The sequence below is a fragment of the Canis aureus genome, chromosome 19, assembly GCF_053574225.1.
Source record: "Canis aureus isolate CA01 chromosome 19, VMU_Caureus_v.1.0, whole genome shotgun sequence".
NCBI classification, from domain to species: domain Eukaryota; kingdom Metazoa; phylum Chordata; class Mammalia; order Carnivora; family Canidae; genus Canis; species Canis aureus.
The window spans coordinates 8,126,464-8,144,030 of record NC_135629.1 but is presented as its reverse complement, the minus strand read 5'-3'; the positions used below and the strand labels follow the sequence as shown (position 1 = coordinate 8,144,030).

Here is a 17,567-nt window from a genome sequence, read left to right as displayed (position 1 = left end):
CAGGGTTGGGGTGTCAGACACATCACATTTGTGGACAACGCCAATATCTCCTACTCCAATCCTGTGAGGCAGCCTCTCTATGAATTTGAAGATTGCCTAGCAGGTGGTAAACCCAAGGCCCTGGCTGCAGCAGACCGGCTTCAGAAAATATTCCCTGGAGTGGTACGTTGATGTTGTTTGGGAACGTCAGAGCTTGTCTCCTGTAGTTTCCTACTGATTAATCTTGGGCAATGAAGGTCCTGTGGTATTGGTAAAAGAGAGTCAGACATTTGTCACTTACTACCCAGGCCTTCATTATATGGCCAGGCCTCTGTTTCCTCATCTCAGAGATGGGCATCAAAAAACGAAACTCTCATATATTGTGAAAATAAAATGAAGAATGTATGAAAAAAATGCTTTTGTAAGTTGCAAAGCATTATCGGCGTCTCATTTGAAGAATTTAGGAGTATGATATTTTTATATACTGCCTTATCCCAAAGGGATTCTTGGTAGCTCAGGTATAGGATTTTATTTCTCCTTCATCACCAGAATACTTGATAGTTACTTAGTGCAGTTTTATGAAATTAAATTGAATACAAGTCTGCACAGAATGAAAATCTGGCTAAATATTTAGCTTTTTACTCAAGCTGCTGGTTGTTTTTGAGTTGCATTATTTACTTTAAAAAAAACAAATAATAAGAGACAAGCCATTCAGCTCATTCAATTCAAAATCTCACCAGTTTTTTTTATAGGTCATCCACAAAAGGAAATGTGCATCTTGCATACTTAATCAGTTTATATGACAGAAGTTAGGTTAGATGTCTCCAAAGCATCTGCTAATACTTAAAGTGCCACAAGAGGCTCTCAGCCTTACCAACAACAACAAAAAAATTTTTGAAAAAAGACCACTTTCTCAAGGTTTTTCTGTTTAATTACTCAGTATTAGATTCATTCATTTTAATTTTTGCTTTAAAAGAAGCAACTTGATGGTTTTGTCCATTTCATCATTGATCCAGAAGAACATCATTTATTGTGTTTAATTCAACACCATTATTTAAGCACCCACTGTGTCCCCAGCTAGGTGCTGGAGGCCAAAAGAAATAAGAGTGCTAGAACCCTATCATATTAATTAAGTTGCTGCTACATTATTGCATATCGCACAGTCCTAACATGAGAGTGCCTTATTATTATAAGCATTTATCTCATACTCACAGGTCTGCAGAGTGGCTATAGCTGGACTCCAGTCTTTAAGTCAGGTTCCAGTCTGTGCTATGTGTTATAGTTTTAAAATCTAGGCTTGAGGAGCAGCAGTCATTTGGGTCATGCTCTTCTTACAATAGAAGGTGGAAATGAAAAAGGATTGGTGAAAACGTATCATACCTCTAAAGGTCTCAGTTCACCGGTGACACAATGCAGCATTCTCCATCTCCATGCCAAAGCCGGTCACAGGGCCAAACCCAAAGTCCAGGGGTATACTTTGCCTTCCTAGTGGGAGGTCCTGCAAAGTCATGTGGCTAAGAGTGAAAACATTAGTGAGAGGCAGTGCATGGTTGGGAAGAATAATCCAGCCTATCACTGGAGAGTCTTATGAGCTCCCCTCAGGGCCCAGAGAGACCTGACTTTGAATCTCACCTCTGCTACTTAACTAGTTGCCTGAAATTTTTCCTTGTCCAGATAGTCTATGACCCAGTGCAGTCCTCCCTATTTATCTGTTCAGTTATTCTTTTACTTATTCATTAAATACTTAAGGTTTTCTGTGTGCTAGGGATTGGGTAACAAAACAGATAAAGTTCCCTCTTCTCTGCATGGAGTTTCTGTAGTCCAGAGGGGGACATGGTCAAAAACTAATTTCAGGGATGCCTGGGTGGCTCAGCAGTTGGGCACCTGCCTTTGGCTCAGGTCATGATACCAGGATCCGGGATTGAGTCCCGCATCAGGCTCCCTGCGAGGAGTCTGCTTCTCCCTCTACCTGTGTCTCTGCCTCTCTCTCTCTCAGTCTGTGTCTCTCATGAATTAATAAATAAATCTTACACACAAAAAAAACAAATTTCATAAACAGTTGTAATTATAGTAAGTGCATGAAGTAGGAGCTCAGATGCTATAGGGACATTTACCAGGCAGCCTGACCTAAGCTCAAGATGCCCTTGAGGAGCCAAAGTCCTGCAGGATGAGTAGGGGTCAGCTAGATGAGGACAGCAGAGCTGTCTGTGCAAATGCTGGAGGCAGGAGGTGGCATAGCACTTCTGTGGAGCTGAAGGAAAACTAGGGAGGCTGAAGCATGAAGGTCAAGGAAGACAGAAGGGGCTAGGGCAGAAGCTAAAGCCAAAGCTAGGGCTGACTCACCTGGAACCTTTTGAGATCAAGTTTACTTTTTCTTGAAACCACCAGCCCACCAGCGTTGTGTGTCCTCCTTGACACTTAAATTGTGCTATTCTGCTTTCCCTACTGGGTTATTCAGTCCTTGAGGCCAGGAGCCAGGTCTCATACTTTTACCCTTCCTGCCTTATAAATAATAATAGATAATGTGTAGAATCCATTAAGGTCCTGGTGTAATTCATCATAATCTCACCTACCGGTTACTCAGGCTTATGGTGCTTTCTTTGTATGTTCAGTTTGGTGGTGTTTATTTCTTTCAACAGATACTCACTCATCACCTTTCTCATGTCAGGCTGCAGACATGTCCTAAGTGAACAAGATATTGGAAGAACTGCTCTGCTGCAAATACCCTGTCTAATCTTGGGGTTGAATTAATTCAATAGGAAAAAACCTGACCATTAATAAATCAAACTATTTGAAGTTACTTTTTTTTTTTTTTTTAAAGACAAGACAATAAAATGTAGGATTGTGGAATTGCACTAGAGATTTTCAAACCCGGGAGACAGAACATGAGAGACTCCTAACTCTAGGAAACAAGGGGTGGTAGAAAGGGAGGTGGGTGGGGGTGAGGGTGACGGGCACTGAGGGAGGCACTTGATGGGATGAGCACTGGGTGTTATTCTATATGTTGGCAAATTGAACACCAATAATAGATAGATAGATAGATAGATAGATAGATAGATAGATAGATTTTCAAACCCAACTCTGAATGTCTGTTATCAACCCTGATGAGTAACTGGTATTGGACCAGCTCTCCTGCCATAAACAATTATGCAACTGGGTAAAATATAAAAAATTACTCTCTCTGGACAATGAACAATAGGTAGTGAAAGACAGTGGTCATAGACAGAAAGAAAAGCAAGAATGTTTGTCTTAGCCCATCACATGGAGGCACTCTCTGGCCCATTCCCAAGCCCATGAGGAGCCCAAGGAGATGTTCTTGGGCTTGATGAGCTGAGGAAACCGACATCCAATCTCAGAGCAGCTAAGGGAGCTGGAACATGCAGGACAGAGTATCAGACATGTGGGAGTTGAGCAGAGGAGGAGTGTGGGCAGCACCTTTAGTCTTTGACCAGATCAAGCTGCGTGTGCTCAGGGCATGACTTTGTAAGGCTGGGTAAAAATGCACCATTGTCTGCTGTGGGCCAATTGGAGATTCCAGAGCTTCTCCAAGTCCAGGAGACATTGGAATCCCACCTTTCCAGAATGGAGTGTCTTCACTGAACACCTTGAGCCTTTAGGTGACACTCTAGTATGTCAGAGCTCGGCATAAAAGCTAAACTATAGAGCTCCCAGGAGAAAGCAGCACAGTATGCTTGTGATAGGCAGAGATTTCCTAAGACCCAGGAAACACTGACCCATATGTGTAAAAATGGATAACTTTGGACTTCATCAAAACCTAAAACTTCTGCTTCCCAATTGATGCCATTAAGAGAATGAAAAGACTAGTCAAAACCCAGAAAATACTCACAGTATGTCTATTTGGCAAATAGCTATTACCCAGAATCCATAAACACAACTCCTATCACTCAATAATAAAAGGACAGACAGGGGTTTGTTGGTTTGTTGGTTTTTTTAAGGTGCCAGAGACTTCTGTGCAGGCATTTATTTCATATTGAAGATCTATAAATGGCCAATGCACACACAAAAATGCTCAACATCCATGGTCTCAGGGAAAGAGGAATTAAAACCATGAAAATACATCACTACGTACCCACTAAAGTGGCTCAAATTAAGAAGACTGACAGGGTTAACTGTTGTCAGGTTGAGGAGCAACCAGAGCTCTTGGTCTGCTGCTAAAATAACCACTTTGTAAATTAGTCTGGCAGGTTTTCATGAAACTGCTCCTAGCCGATGACCCAGAAATCCCCACTCATAGATGTTTACCTGAAGGACATGAAAACGTATATACCCTAAAACACTTACAAAAGAATGTCCATAACAATTTTATTCATAATAGCCCAAATTTAGAAATAACCCAAATATCTGTCAATGAGACATTGAATAAACAAATGGAGGTATATTCACACAGCAAAAAGGGAACATACTCTTGATACTTAACAATTTGGATAGACCTAAAAAGCATTATGCAGGGTTAAAGAAGCCAAACACCAACAGATATATACTGTAGATACCATTTATATGAGGTTCTAGAAGAGGCAAAACTAATCTAGGATTTAAAAAGTGATTGCAAAAAAAAAAGTGATTGCAACAGTGGTTGTCCCAGTGGGAGTGGGGAGTAAGGGGCACAGGAGCACGTTTTGGGGTCATGCAAATATCCTATGTCTTAATAGGTGTATGCAGTGGTTAATCTGCAGTTTGTTGAAACACAGCCAGCTGTATACTTGAAATCTGTATATTATAGTTTCTGTAAATTATGCTTCACCCTGGCTACACATTTGAATCATCTGGGGAGTTTTAGGAAATATTAATGGCAAGTCCCACTCTCAGAAATTCCAATTTAAATAGTCTGGGGAAAAGTCTAGCCATTAGGAATTTTAAACCTCTCTGGGTGGTTCTAATATGCAGCCAAGGTTGAAAACTTCTGTGTTGAAACTTGCTGAATTCTGGCCTTAGGCATGTGGACCTAAATGGTGGGCTGAGAGCCAGTCCTAAGTAGGCTTACTGGCTGAAATTTTAGCAAGTAGAGAATCATTTAGGTCAGTGAAGTGAGTATGGCTCTGTATTACTGAAAAGGTCAGAATTGGTGTTGAGTAATTATGCTTGATTTTGGTGTCACTAATATACCAAAAATACCTTTCTGGATCAAGCCACCACCATTTAAGATACTTTGTCAATTGTAATAAGACAAAAAGGTATTAACATTACTGTGATCTTTGCTTAAAGTTTACGACGCTATTTGGTATATGGTAAATGCATCTTAATGAGTGAATTAATTAATGAGGGCCAGAAAGTTGTCTCTGTGGTGTTCTCATTGTTAAAATGGACTTGTTTTGAACCCTCTTTCTGAAGTCCTTTCTGTCTGGTGTCTTTTCCTGTAACTTTTTTTTTATGGTTTTAAATAGCATTGCTTTTGCTACCATTGTCCCTTTCTTGAATTCCAGAGATTAGGTTTAAAGTTTAAGATAAGGAGAGAATAGCCACAATCCACAAAATAGATTTTTTCCTTTGTGAAAGGACCTATTTATTCTGGTCCTCTCCCCTGCCCCCCACCAGTTGTTTTTCAGGTAAGTGACAGGTTTTGGCAAATGAATGATAAAGCTAATGTTTTCACACTCCTCTTTGTGGCCAGCGCTATGCAGAGGATTAAGGATGCAGTTTGTGATTCTAGAACACTTTCTTTTCTGTGGACAGTTAATGTCCCTGGCTTCGCTGACACCCCTATGTGACTCACTGTTAATCTGCCAAGAACTGTGGGGCCAGCGGGGGACCAGTCTTACAGAGCTGTTCTAAAGCCCCTATGAAAACTCCTGAGTCACCACTTGCAGAGAATCTGGGCCACCAGGCAACTTCTTTCGACAGGGAATGAAGCTTCACTTCAGTTCCGCACTCTGCTATAGCTCACCACCACCCCCACCGCCCTGTCCCCTCCAAACAAATATCTGCACACTCCTAAGTAGATTTTCTGGTCATAAGTTAGCAAGTGGAGTTTTTCAGTTTAGAGGATTTTTTTTTAAAGTTCATATACCTCTAAGATTAAGACAAGACTATCAGTCATTCTAATCTTATGTGAGTTTATTAAATCAAATGTTTTTTGTTATAATATCCTATTTGAAGAAGTTATATATTAAGGAAATGGCAGGGGTGGGGACAATTGGGAGCAAGTAGGGAGAGACAGTTGGCCAGAGGGCACTTTGATAGAGGTTCTTGTCTCAGGTTATAGGAGAAAGCCAAGAGTACGGTTTTTTCCAGTGTCCTCCTTGCCTCAGATGGGATGTACTTCCCTCCTTTTTTGGAACTAGGATCCATATGTCTCTGCTTGCTACTTTATCCAGGCTTAGGGACCCTGGGATGACAGGAAAAGATAGTCTAGGATGTAGAGGTGAAGAAGGTACAGGGCACGGTAGCAAAATCACATATAGAGAAATTTCTGGTTGCAGGTGACCACACATGCATGCTTGTAGCTATGGGGAGATATGGGCCCTAAGATATCACCTATATATTTGCTTCAGACATCTATATATCTGTTTAGACATCTATATATCTGTTCAGACATCTATATATCTGGGTGTTTCCCCAGAATGCCAGAGGGTTCAACATGAGCATCCCCATGCCTGGACACCCAGTGAACTTTTCAAGCGTCACCCTGGACCAAGCCCGCAGGGATGTGGAGCAACTAGAGCAGCTCATTGAAAGCCATGATGTCGTTTTTCTGTTGATGGACACCAGGGAGAGCCGGTGGCTCCCTGCCGTCATTGCTGCGAGCAAGAGAAAGGTAGAGTGTGTGGATCCTGGGACTTTCAAGTCTGAGTGCGACTTAATGTACCATCACCCTGGAGGAAGATCTGCCTTCCCTCCAGAAGAGAGATGTGCTGTGTATAACCTAGTGACATGGTGCCAAAAGGCTTCCACTGGCAGATGCTATCTTTGCCTCACATACCACCATCTAATATAATAGGTTTCTCCTATTATTTAATTTTCATAGCAACCCTTTGAAGTACTCTAGAAGGGATATTCTACTTAGATTAAAATGTAAGTTCCAAGCAGAAAAGACCATCTCATTTACTACTATTTGGTCACTGACAACTTCAAGGACCGACAGTATTGAATGGTTAATTAAATCATGGTACATAAATGTGATGGAATACTATGCAGCTGTGCACAATTATGTTCTCAAAAACTTTAATAACATGGAAAATACCACATTACAGGATACAGTATTGTATATATTTAATATGAACTGTTTATAGCTATAAACAAATAAACATTTCTATCTGTTTGGTGAGGGATGAGGGAGAGAAAAGAAGGGAGAAAGGTGGTGGAAGGAAAGAGAGAGAAAGAACACAGTAGGAAGAAATACCCCAAATTATTAGTAGTATGTGTTTGAGCCGTGAGATTGTGAGTAATTTTTGTTTTCTGATATACTTTTTCCTTTTTTTTCCAACCTATATAACCAGAAATATGAGAGGAATAAGTTATGACTAAGAGAAGTTCTAGTATAAATGAGAAACAAATTGTCCTTAAAAAATCTGTGTGACAGTTGAATTGTATAGTGTGTGAATTATATCTCAGCGAATCTATTATTAAAAAAAATGTGTGTAGGTATGTCAGATGATAGTATAATGGTAGAAAGAATAAAGCTGAGGACTCTCAAGACTTGGTTTTATGCATTTACCTCTTACCAGCTAAGTGACCTTGGGCAAGTTACAGAAATAACTACTCTGACTTTCATTATCCTCATCTGTAAATGGGAAATGTGTGCTGGGAATTTTAAATGAAGCAAAATAAAATAATTAATGTTAATCACTGGTCAAGTGTTTTGCACTTAATAAATCCTCAATATTGGGTTGTTTTTACTAACGTTGGCTTCTAGACACTAATTACATTCATATGCAAATACTTACAAATGAATTTTAAAAGTTGACCAAATATGAAATTAGCCATGGTTTAAAATGTAAGTGTCTCTTAACTGTAGACTTTTATTCCTCAAAACCCACAGCTGGTCATCAATGCTGCCTTGGGGTTTGACACATTTGTTGTCATGAGACATGGCTTGAAGAAACCTAAGCAGCAGGGAGCTGGGGACTTGTGTTCTGGTCACCTTGTGGCACCTGCAGACCTCCTGGGCTCATCCCTCTTTGCCAACATCCCTGGCTACAAACTTGGCTGCTATTTCTGCAATGATGTGGTGGCCCCAGGAGATGTAAGTGGATTTCTTTGTGCTTCTAGATATTTCCTACAACTGTCTTGCCCACTGGGGCAAAATGGCCCAGCTCTTTCTCTTGTGACTATTTAAATTTTGTCTTTTCTTTAAAAAAAAAAAAAAAAAAAAGATTTTATTTATTTATTTATTTATGAAAGACATACAGAGAGAAAGGCACAGACGTAGGCAGAGGGAGAAGCAGGCTCTAGGCAGGGAGCCTGATGTGGGACTCGATCCTGAGACCACGGATCATGCCCTGAGCCAGGGGCAGGCATTCAACCGCTGAGCCACCCAGGCGTCCCTAAATTTTGTCTTTTAACAAAGAGAAGAAGTTTCCAATTTGGGGGTGACGCTATCACACTACAAGCCTTGATTGGCGTCATCAACTGTGCACAGCTGTTCCTTGTTCACTAGCATAAACACAGTGAGCAACCATTTTTCCAGCAAGGAAACTGGAGGATAGACTGGTCCCTGGCAGCAGTCAGCTCTGTCTCCTGTGCATGTATCATTGAAGAGAACATTAAATGAGGTGTCTGAAGACCTGGATTCCAATCCAGGCTTGGACACTGCCTTGCAGGATAATTCCAAATAAGGCTCATAGGCTGCCTGTGTTTCTGCAGAAGGGGCTGGGCCCTATAAGATTGTCAGATTTAGCAAATGAAAATAGGATTCCCAGTTAACTTTGAATTTCAGGTAAATAAAGTTTTAGTATAAATTTTTGCCATGCAATATTCAAGACCTTCTCATATTAAAATACTATGCATTGTCTATCTGAAGTTCAAATTTATCTGGGCATCCTGTATTTTATCTGCTAACCCAATAGAAGAGGGAAAAATATTTTAACCTGACTATTCATAGTGCAAGGTGGGTTGAATATGAAAGTGCTCTGAACAGCAAGTAGTACCCTGTTCAAATATAAGATTCTGTAGTATTAATGCCAGCACACAAGGCCCAGTCTGTAGGAATGGTCTTTTATCAGAACAGAGAATCATGTCCAGTGAAATAAAGCATAAGTGTTTCTGTGCCCTTCCCTTCATTTTCCCCTTCTTTAAAAATGTATTCCTTAATAACTCCTGCCTCTTTTGGAAGATTGGCTTCTATGGCCTCCCAGTATGAACAAATAAAAGATAAATATTCTCCATGTGAAGAAGGATGACTTGAGGATCTTCATCAGTGGTGTTATAACACATAGCTGGCCCTGTTACCGCATCATTACCAAGAAGTAGGATAAAGGAATCAATTGCAGTAAAGTCGTGTCTGTTCATAAGGGGAAAATTTCAGAGTCAAAATTATCCCTAACAACCACCTCTTAATTTGCCTAAAGTTGTAAGACTAGAATTTCTTTGGTTGCACTATTGAAGGGTTGTATTTGGAGCCATGTTGTAGCAAAAATACTTGCATTTCAACCCAGGGTGAAATGATGGGTGACTTGATGGGTGGGTGACATGATGTCCACACTGTGAGAGGCACGTAGGAACTGAGGACTGCAGGAAAGGCAAGTTATTGTCCCACCTCACAGGCAGTCTGAGGCACTGGCTCAGTTAGAATGGCAGGGCAAAATCATTTGTACTATTCAAGTGATTATTCCTCTCTGTGTCTCTGTCCTTCAGCTACCAAGTGCAGTGGGGTTTGAGTCAGTTAAAAGAGCATATGATGCAACTCCCTATTGGGGCAGCTAGGCCCCCAATCTTTAATTAGTTTGTAACTGTTACTCCTTTTTGGCAAAGTACTTCATTTAGTTACCTAAGTTGTATATTTTGTTTTTTTCTTGGTACTTGCAAGAAGCAGTATTATTTGAGGCTGAATGTTCTTTGTCCACACTGAGTGAGCATCTGGTTATGTTATATAGCTTTACCAGGGAGGAGGTTCATGCTTCAGACAGCACAGTTGAGTGGACTAGAACTTTGAGCACACATCAATGATTGTTTCTCTCTAGTCAACCAGAGACCGGACCTTGGACCAGCAGTGCACTGTGAGCCGCCCAGGACTGGCCATGATTGCAGGAGCCCTGGCTGTGGAATTGATGGTTTCTGTTTTGCAGCATCCAGAAGGGTGAGCTTACTATTTAGAGATGGTCATTTAAACAAAAAGCTTTTTGTATCTCCATTGGGCTTTTCTCATCCTGACTCCTCTGAGAATTGTGTTGCTTTTTAAAGCCGTCCTCGAAAAAACAAGACTGAAAACCCTAGTCTGATTCTTTTTTCTTGGGGAGCTTGTCATTGGACCTTTGGGGCTCTATCTCTGGATTCTTCTGGAATTGAACTCTTCTGAGTTATTTGGTAACTGATGATAAGGAAGAATAAACATTTTGGTGGGGGCCGTAGGGACCCTCATGCTTTTATTCTATTAGTAGGTTTTGATCTCCTTAGCCCTGAACGTTTGTAAGGCAATACATGAATCACATGTGATAGAAATTGTATTGGGCTGTATGTAACATCTTCAGTGACTTGGCCAAATGGGACTTTATTTTGTTTATGCGGCAAAAGCCTGGAGGCAGGCAGTTCAGTGTTGGTACAAAGGCTTTGTTAGGCCCTCAGGGACTTCGGTTCCTTATTAATCACTCAGGTACCCTTAGCATTTTTCCTTTTGCCTGCCACCTTGTGGTCGTGACTACATATTGCTTCTGTGTTAAAGTTAACACATGTCCGCTTGGCTGAGGCTGCCCCCTTTTATCAGAAAGGGAGACAGAACGTAAAGACTGCTAACTCTGGGAAACGAACTAGGGGTGGTAGAAGGGGAGAAGGGCGGGGGGTGGGAGTGAATGGGTGACGGGCACTGGGGGTTATTCTGTATGTTAGTAAATTGAACACCAATAAAAAATAAATTAAAGAAAAAAAAAAAAGAACTTACCCGATTCACCCATGGATTCTTTTTTTTTTAATAATAAATTTATTTTTTATTGGTGTTCAATTTGCCAACATAGAGAATAACACCCAGTGATTCTAACTCCTGTATCACACGGCCACCCTTCACTACAAGGAAGACTGACATATATGGTTATTTTGTCTGGACACATTACCTCTCTAAATAAAGTTGTCTTAAGATAGATGTGGAGAATGGATATTGGGTAGGCAAATAGCACTGTCTGCACACTCATTTTTTAAAATTATGCATATATTTTAAATCCCAGAAGAGATTGTTTTATGGTGGTATTCATTATGTTTGCTAACATTTTCCTTTTCTGTTACTTTTCATTTTCCTCTTCTATCTATCTTTGAGCTTCCAGCCAAGGCTGTATTATCCTTCTGCCAGAAGAATGCCCTTTATTATTTCTTTTAACATCCCTAAAAGGAATGCTAGTGACAAGATACTTCAGTTTTTGTTTGCCTGAAAATGACTATATATTTGGAAGATATTTTTGCTGGGTTTAGAATTGTAGATTGGTGATAATTTTCTTTTAGCACATTGAGAGTATAATCTTGTCTCTGGTTGCTTTTATTGTTGAGGAGTTTGGTGTTTATCTCACAGAGGCTCCTCTGATACAGTTTGTTTTTCTCTCTCTTTCCCTGCCCTTAGTTGGTTTTAAGGTTTTCTCATTGCTTTTGCTTTTCAGAAGTTGGACTATGGTATACCTACTTACGTATTTATTCTGGTTGTGCTCTCTAGTGCTTCTTGAATCCATGGCTTGATGCTTTTCATCTATTGTGTACAATTCTCAGCCAGTATCTCTTAAAATATGGCTTCTGCCCCTTTCTGTCTTCTTTCCTTTTGAGTCTCTAATTGCGTGTCAGAATCAATCTATGCCCTTTTCTGTATATTCCAGTATTTGTCTTTCCTTGCTTCAGTTTGCCAATTTGCTTTTTGGCTTATCTTCCAGTTTGCTAATTCTTTTTCCTTCTGTGTCTAATACCATTCATTGAATTTTTAATTATTTTATGTTTCAGTTATAAAATTTCCATTTGATCTTATACATTTCCTGATCTCTGCTGAAATTGTGATTTTGATCTTTTTCATTCCTTGAAAACAATTATTATTTTCTTTTAAGCCCTTATCAGGTAACTCTATTATCTGGCTCTCCTATGAGTCTGTTCCTCTTGTCTATTATTTTTTTGGTTTTTGGCTTTTGGTTATGTATTACCTCCTCCAGTATCTGGTACTGTTTCCTTTTTTTTTTTTTTTTTTTAAGAGAAAACCTTTTTTATTATGGAAAATTCCAACATCTATGAAAGAAAAACATATATAAAATAATAAATCCCATCGTATAGACCACCTAGCTTCAACAGTTACCAACATATGGCCCATCATTTGTCTATACAGATATCCACATTTTTCTCTCCCCACTGGCTTATTTTAAAGCAAGTCTAAGATGTAGCATTTCATTAATAAAAGGTATCTTTTTAGTGTGTATATCTATTTTACATATAAAAACAAAAGTAATTCCTTCATATCACCTAATATACAATTAGCCTTTAAATTTCCCCAGTTTGTTTCTCAAAAGGAGGGGAACTGAGTGGGAAAAATTAGAGAGGGAGATAAACCATGAGAGACCCCTAACTCTGGGAAACAAGCAAAGGGGTGTGGAAGGGGATGTGGGTGTGGGGATGGGGTAACTGGGTGACAGGCACTAAGGAGAGCACTTGATGGGATGAGCGCTGGGTGTTATACTATATGTTGGCAAATTGAATTTAAATTAAAAAAATTCCCTAGTTTCTCAAATCTGCTTGGTTATTATTTTTTTTTTTTCTTGCTTGGCTAATTTTGACTACTGGACATTGTATATGAGAAATTGCAGAGATGATGTGATTTACATTTCCTTCTGGCAAACTGCTAGACCAAGTCCTAGAATGCTTAAGTCCAATTAGGGTTTGTCTATTTCTGGTTCACTCTTTTTCCTAGCATGTAACCCCCATCGGTCCCAACCCAAAGCCCAGGATATTTTCCATGATTCCTCCTTATTGGCAGACCTCAAGCTCTAGTTTTTCCTTCCAGTTCATTTGTCTGTCCAGCTTCTGATCCTATAGCCAGTGCTTTTGGAGGTTGGCAATCACTTTATGGCAGAAAGTTCCCTTGCAAATGCCTTGTTTACCTCTATGGGCGGCTTCTCTCCTCTCACATATCCCAGCTCTGCAATTCTTCCCTACTTTGGTAGCTGTCAGGCTTTCAAAGGTTTTAATATTGTATCTAGCTTTCTGTTTGTTTTCAGTGAAAGGTTAGTCATGACTACCTAGTCTATCAGTGACATACAATTTTTAAAAATATATTTTTTTAATTTATTAAGCACTCATTGTGTACTAACTTGCATGTGAGAGTAGACAAGTGAGCAGGCTGGTACATTTTGTTTCAACCTGACTTTGGCTTTATAGCAGACTATATATTTACCATACTATAGATATTTTACATTAAAGATATAAAACTTAACCACATTTGCGATCTGGACACCCAGATGCTCTAATCAAGAAGATCTTATTACTTTATGACCTATAAACAATAGAACTAATTCATCTTGTAATAAGTAGAAGTGGGATAAAATTAAATTGATTTCAAAAATAGAATCAGTAATTTTAAGAAAGAAAGAAGGAAAGAAAAGATGAGAAAGGGGTGGGGGAATGAAGAGGAAAGGAAACAAAAAATAAAAAAGTAAAAGAAAAATGATTAAACAGTTTAAGATTCTCTCCATATCTGCCCAAGTGTCTGCTGCCAAGTGTCAGCTAGCGTAGGCAAACTGAAGTCAAATGGGTATTTACACCTGACTGTCTGACAAATACACTGTGATTTATTTCATTTGTCAGACACTTATTACATAGTGCTTACCTTGTGCTAGGCACTGTTCTAATCATTTTGCAGAAGTAACTCACTTAATCCTCATAGCAAACCTATTAGGAAAGAACTATTACCTGTCCCATTTTTGAGGGGGAAATTGAGGCATAGGGAAGATAAGTTGCTGGAATTCACAAAGCTGGGCTTTCACTCAGTTTGGCTCCAAACTCTGTTTTTAATCATCCTGCTATGCTGTTTGTAACACAGGCAGGAGAGACTTGAATTTTCGAAAGATTTGTTTTTCCAATTCTCAGAAATTAACATCAAATATTCTATTGACTTTATGACTCAACAGTTTTTCTACACAATTGAAAAGATGACCCCTGTACAATGTTGGTAGCATACATAGCTAGTCTAGGTGCAAGAGAGTTAAAGGAAAATAAAGCAGCTTTTTTTTTTTTTTTTTTTAACTTCCTCTAGTCTCTGTCATCCCCCTGACCACCCCTGCCTTCTAAGTGTTGTGTGGCCTCCTGACAGGACATATCTGGGATAAAATCTTGGAGAGCCGATTGTGCCATTCCTTGACACTGACCCCTCTGTGTGTTCTCCCTGGTCATAGGCTAAAACCAGGCCCTTCTGTGCCGTAAGAAAACATCACACCGTCATTCAGGAAGGAGTGCATTTGTTCTCCTGCCCCATTAATTCCTTACTGTTTCTGTCTCCTTCCTCCATTTTCATAGCATTCATATCACCTCAAGAAGTTATGGTTGGAAAGTTTTCCATTTCAAAATTTCTGTACAAAAATGTGCCATGGTTTTTACAAGACTATCTCAGAGTAAGGGAGTTAACATTAAACAGCTTATCACGTGCCAGCCACTGCACTTGGCAGTTTTTCTAACTTATTCCTAATTTATGCTTCATAACTATCTTATTTTTACTTTATAGGTAATGGACCCAGAGCACAGAGAAGTTAAGCAATCTGCCTGTGGTCACAAGCTCTGGCTTTTCTAACTTCAAGACGCAGGGATGTGTGTGTGTGTGTGTGTGTGTGTGTGTGCACGCGCGCGCGCATATGTGTGTGTGCGCTCTTCTTCTTTTCTTCCCTTGGAAATTAGGTCTCTGCTAAATCTTGCTGCCTTGCAAGGGTGTTTTCAGTTATCCTTATAAATCTCCCATGGTCCCCCTCCAGACCATCCTCACAGATGTCAAGCATTAACTTTTATTAAATGAGCACCTCTAATTGTTTTCATTTCTCAGGGGCTACGCCATTGCCAGCAGCAGTGATGACCGCATGAATGAACCGCCAACCTCTCTTGGGCTTGTGCCTCACCAGGTTAGTGATTTGGAAATGAAGTCAACATTCTGGACCTGGTGCCAGTGGCACAGGGGGGAATGCATTCAGGGTCCCTTCATTGTCCACTCAGCCCACCGCTTTTCCACCCTCCTTATTCTCCAGCTGCCCTTGAGTTTCTGTGGGAGTGCTTTCAGACTACCTGGAAAGTATCCCATTCCACAGGGATGGTGATGAGGAGAAATCATGAGCAAGCAGCATCACCCAGAGTCTTGGATGCATTAACCATATTGACCAGAGGTCCCATAATGGAGAAGCAGCAGCAAGAACAGACCCTGGAATCAGCTGGATGGCAGTTTAAGTCCCAGCCATGCAATTATTGAGATGGCCTTCCTTGGCCAAGTCCCTAAACTTATATGAGCCCCTGTTTCTCCATCTATGCAATGTGACAATAATACAACCCTCATGTGGTAGTTGCAGAGATGAGAGGTGATGTGTGCAGAGGGCTCCGCAGTGGTGCCTGGTGCCATAGGCCCTCAGTGAAGGGTGCTTGCTATTTTTGCTGTTGTTTATTATTGATTCCCTAGCCACATAAGAAGCCTTATGGGTATGCATGGGAAAACCATTAGAGGTGTCAAAAAGTAAGGTTTCTTCTCAGAAAAAGAATCTGAAGTATCATGAGGAAGATTCATCACAATGAGCTGTTGGTCGGGGAGGGGGGACAAAAGGTGGTGGAATGAAAATTTCAAATTCATGTTGCCCGGTCACTAGTTTTTGTTACTATGTTTTTGGAGGGATGAAGACATTTTCCAATCTTACCTTTTGGTAGTCATTTCTCTAGGAGCCATATGTGTATTTCAGTGTGTAAGAGAAAGGCTGTCTCCATGGATGAAGCAGTGACGGTGCCTGATAGTTCTGGCTGAGGGTCATGCAGACAGACTCACATGAAGCTGAGGGCGAGAGTAGGGTGGCGCATTCAGCCCACATTTGTCTCCTCCTGCCTCCTGTCATCTACGATAGCCCTATCATTTTTTAATTGAGGATTTGAATCAGAAGAGGGGAAATCATTTGCCCACAGTCACAGAGAGGTAGTGGATGAGCCAAAACATGAACCTAAACTTGACACTCCTACTGGTTTTCTTCATGAGGTTTTATGAGTGAAACTTCCCTGGCCTGCCCATTGGGAGTGTTACCTTCTGGTCGCTACACCAGCCCTCTTGCACTAAGTCACCCGTCAGATACCATGTGTTAGGTTACTTACCCTCCCAAAGCCTCATTTCCCGTATCAGTAAAAGCAGGTGTCTTACCTTGTATCCAGGATTATGCCTCCCATAAGGTTTTGTAAGCCATAAAACACAGTGCAAGTGTGGCTTTCCAGTCTGCCTCACACGGACTGTGTGCCATTGTGTAGCATTTATCTGACATGACTGTGTTCATCTTTCTAAAAACATTTCAGGCAGGACCCAGCAGACACTATAATACCTCTCCATGGCAAGAAAGCTGTCCTCTAGAGCTGACCTCTGCTACTTATGCTCGAAGCTCATTTGAATCCCTACCCACTTCCCCTCTTCACATGTCTCTACCCCTTTCTCCTGACCTTGAGCTGTGCCCTCATCGCCCTTACAGATTTCATACTGAGAAAGGCCTTAATTAGATTTTCAGTCATGCCCCTGCACTTCTCTCCTTAAGTCCTTTATGTTAAATCACCACAGCTGTAGTTTCCTTAGTTCTGAGGCCAGAGGGCAAAACAGTCTCTTTATAGAAGGGGTCCAGTGTCAAAATGCATGTACCCATGTTTCTAAAGTACTATGGCAACTAATCCCTCTCAGTGTCATTTACCCCCATTGAGCCTCACAATTGTTTGTCATTCACCAACTCTTCTAGCTCTTTCTCCTTGTTTTCAAATGTCTGAAGGATTATTTTGGTTGTTGGCCATCTCTTCATTTGGTCTTTTCAAAGGCTGAAGAATAACCCAGCCATATATGGGAAAAGCCCAGCGCTTGTGTGTGATTAGTTGCTTACATTATTTCAAGTTTCAAGCCTTTATTTTTAGCTACTATCTAAAAAAGACAGTGGAGAAAGAACTTTAAAATTAATCAGTGTTGTGTGGTTCCTATTTATAGACTTTAAATTTCTTCTTTTTTTTTTTTTTTAAATGGAGTGAGTCCATTTCTGCAACTGTGTTTTGATTAGGAGAACATCGTTTCCACAAAAACACTGGGCTGTGTTGCAATGCCCTGCTGCAGACTCAGCACTTCTCTCCTCCTCTTCCTGGCTCTCCAGATTTCCTCTTGGAGAGGAACTTGGTAAACCCCTTTGTGTGCCTTGCATACAAAGAACAACCCGTGAGTTCCCTGAGCTCATTTTTTTTTCTGTTCCCCAAAAGAGAGTGTGTGTTAA

General features: G+C 40.5%; 1 protein-coding gene across 17 annotated transcripts in view; it reads left to right on the top strand.

The window, feature by feature from the left end:
• The window catches only part of ATG7 (autophagy related 7), a 237,862-nt gene that overhangs the window by 51,067 nt on the left and 169,228 nt on the right, over nucleotides 1–17,567 (top strand). For all 17 annotated transcript variants that reach the window (XR_013357403.1, XR_013357402.1, XR_013357407.1 and 14 more), the window contains 5 exons: nucleotides 4–162; nucleotides 6,557–6,751; nucleotides 7,976–8,179; nucleotides 10,116–10,231; nucleotides 15,134–15,209. Coding sequence is in view for 11 of the 17 variants with exons in the window: in XM_077857802.1 (XP_077713928.1) it covers nucleotides 4–162; nucleotides 6,557–6,751; nucleotides 7,976–8,179; nucleotides 10,116–10,231; nucleotides 15,134–15,209 (750 nt within the window). In the remaining 6 variants the exon portion in view is untranslated. The remainder of the gene's footprint in view (nucleotides 1–3; nucleotides 163–6,556; nucleotides 6,752–7,975; nucleotides 8,180–10,115; nucleotides 10,232–15,133; nucleotides 15,210–17,567) is intronic.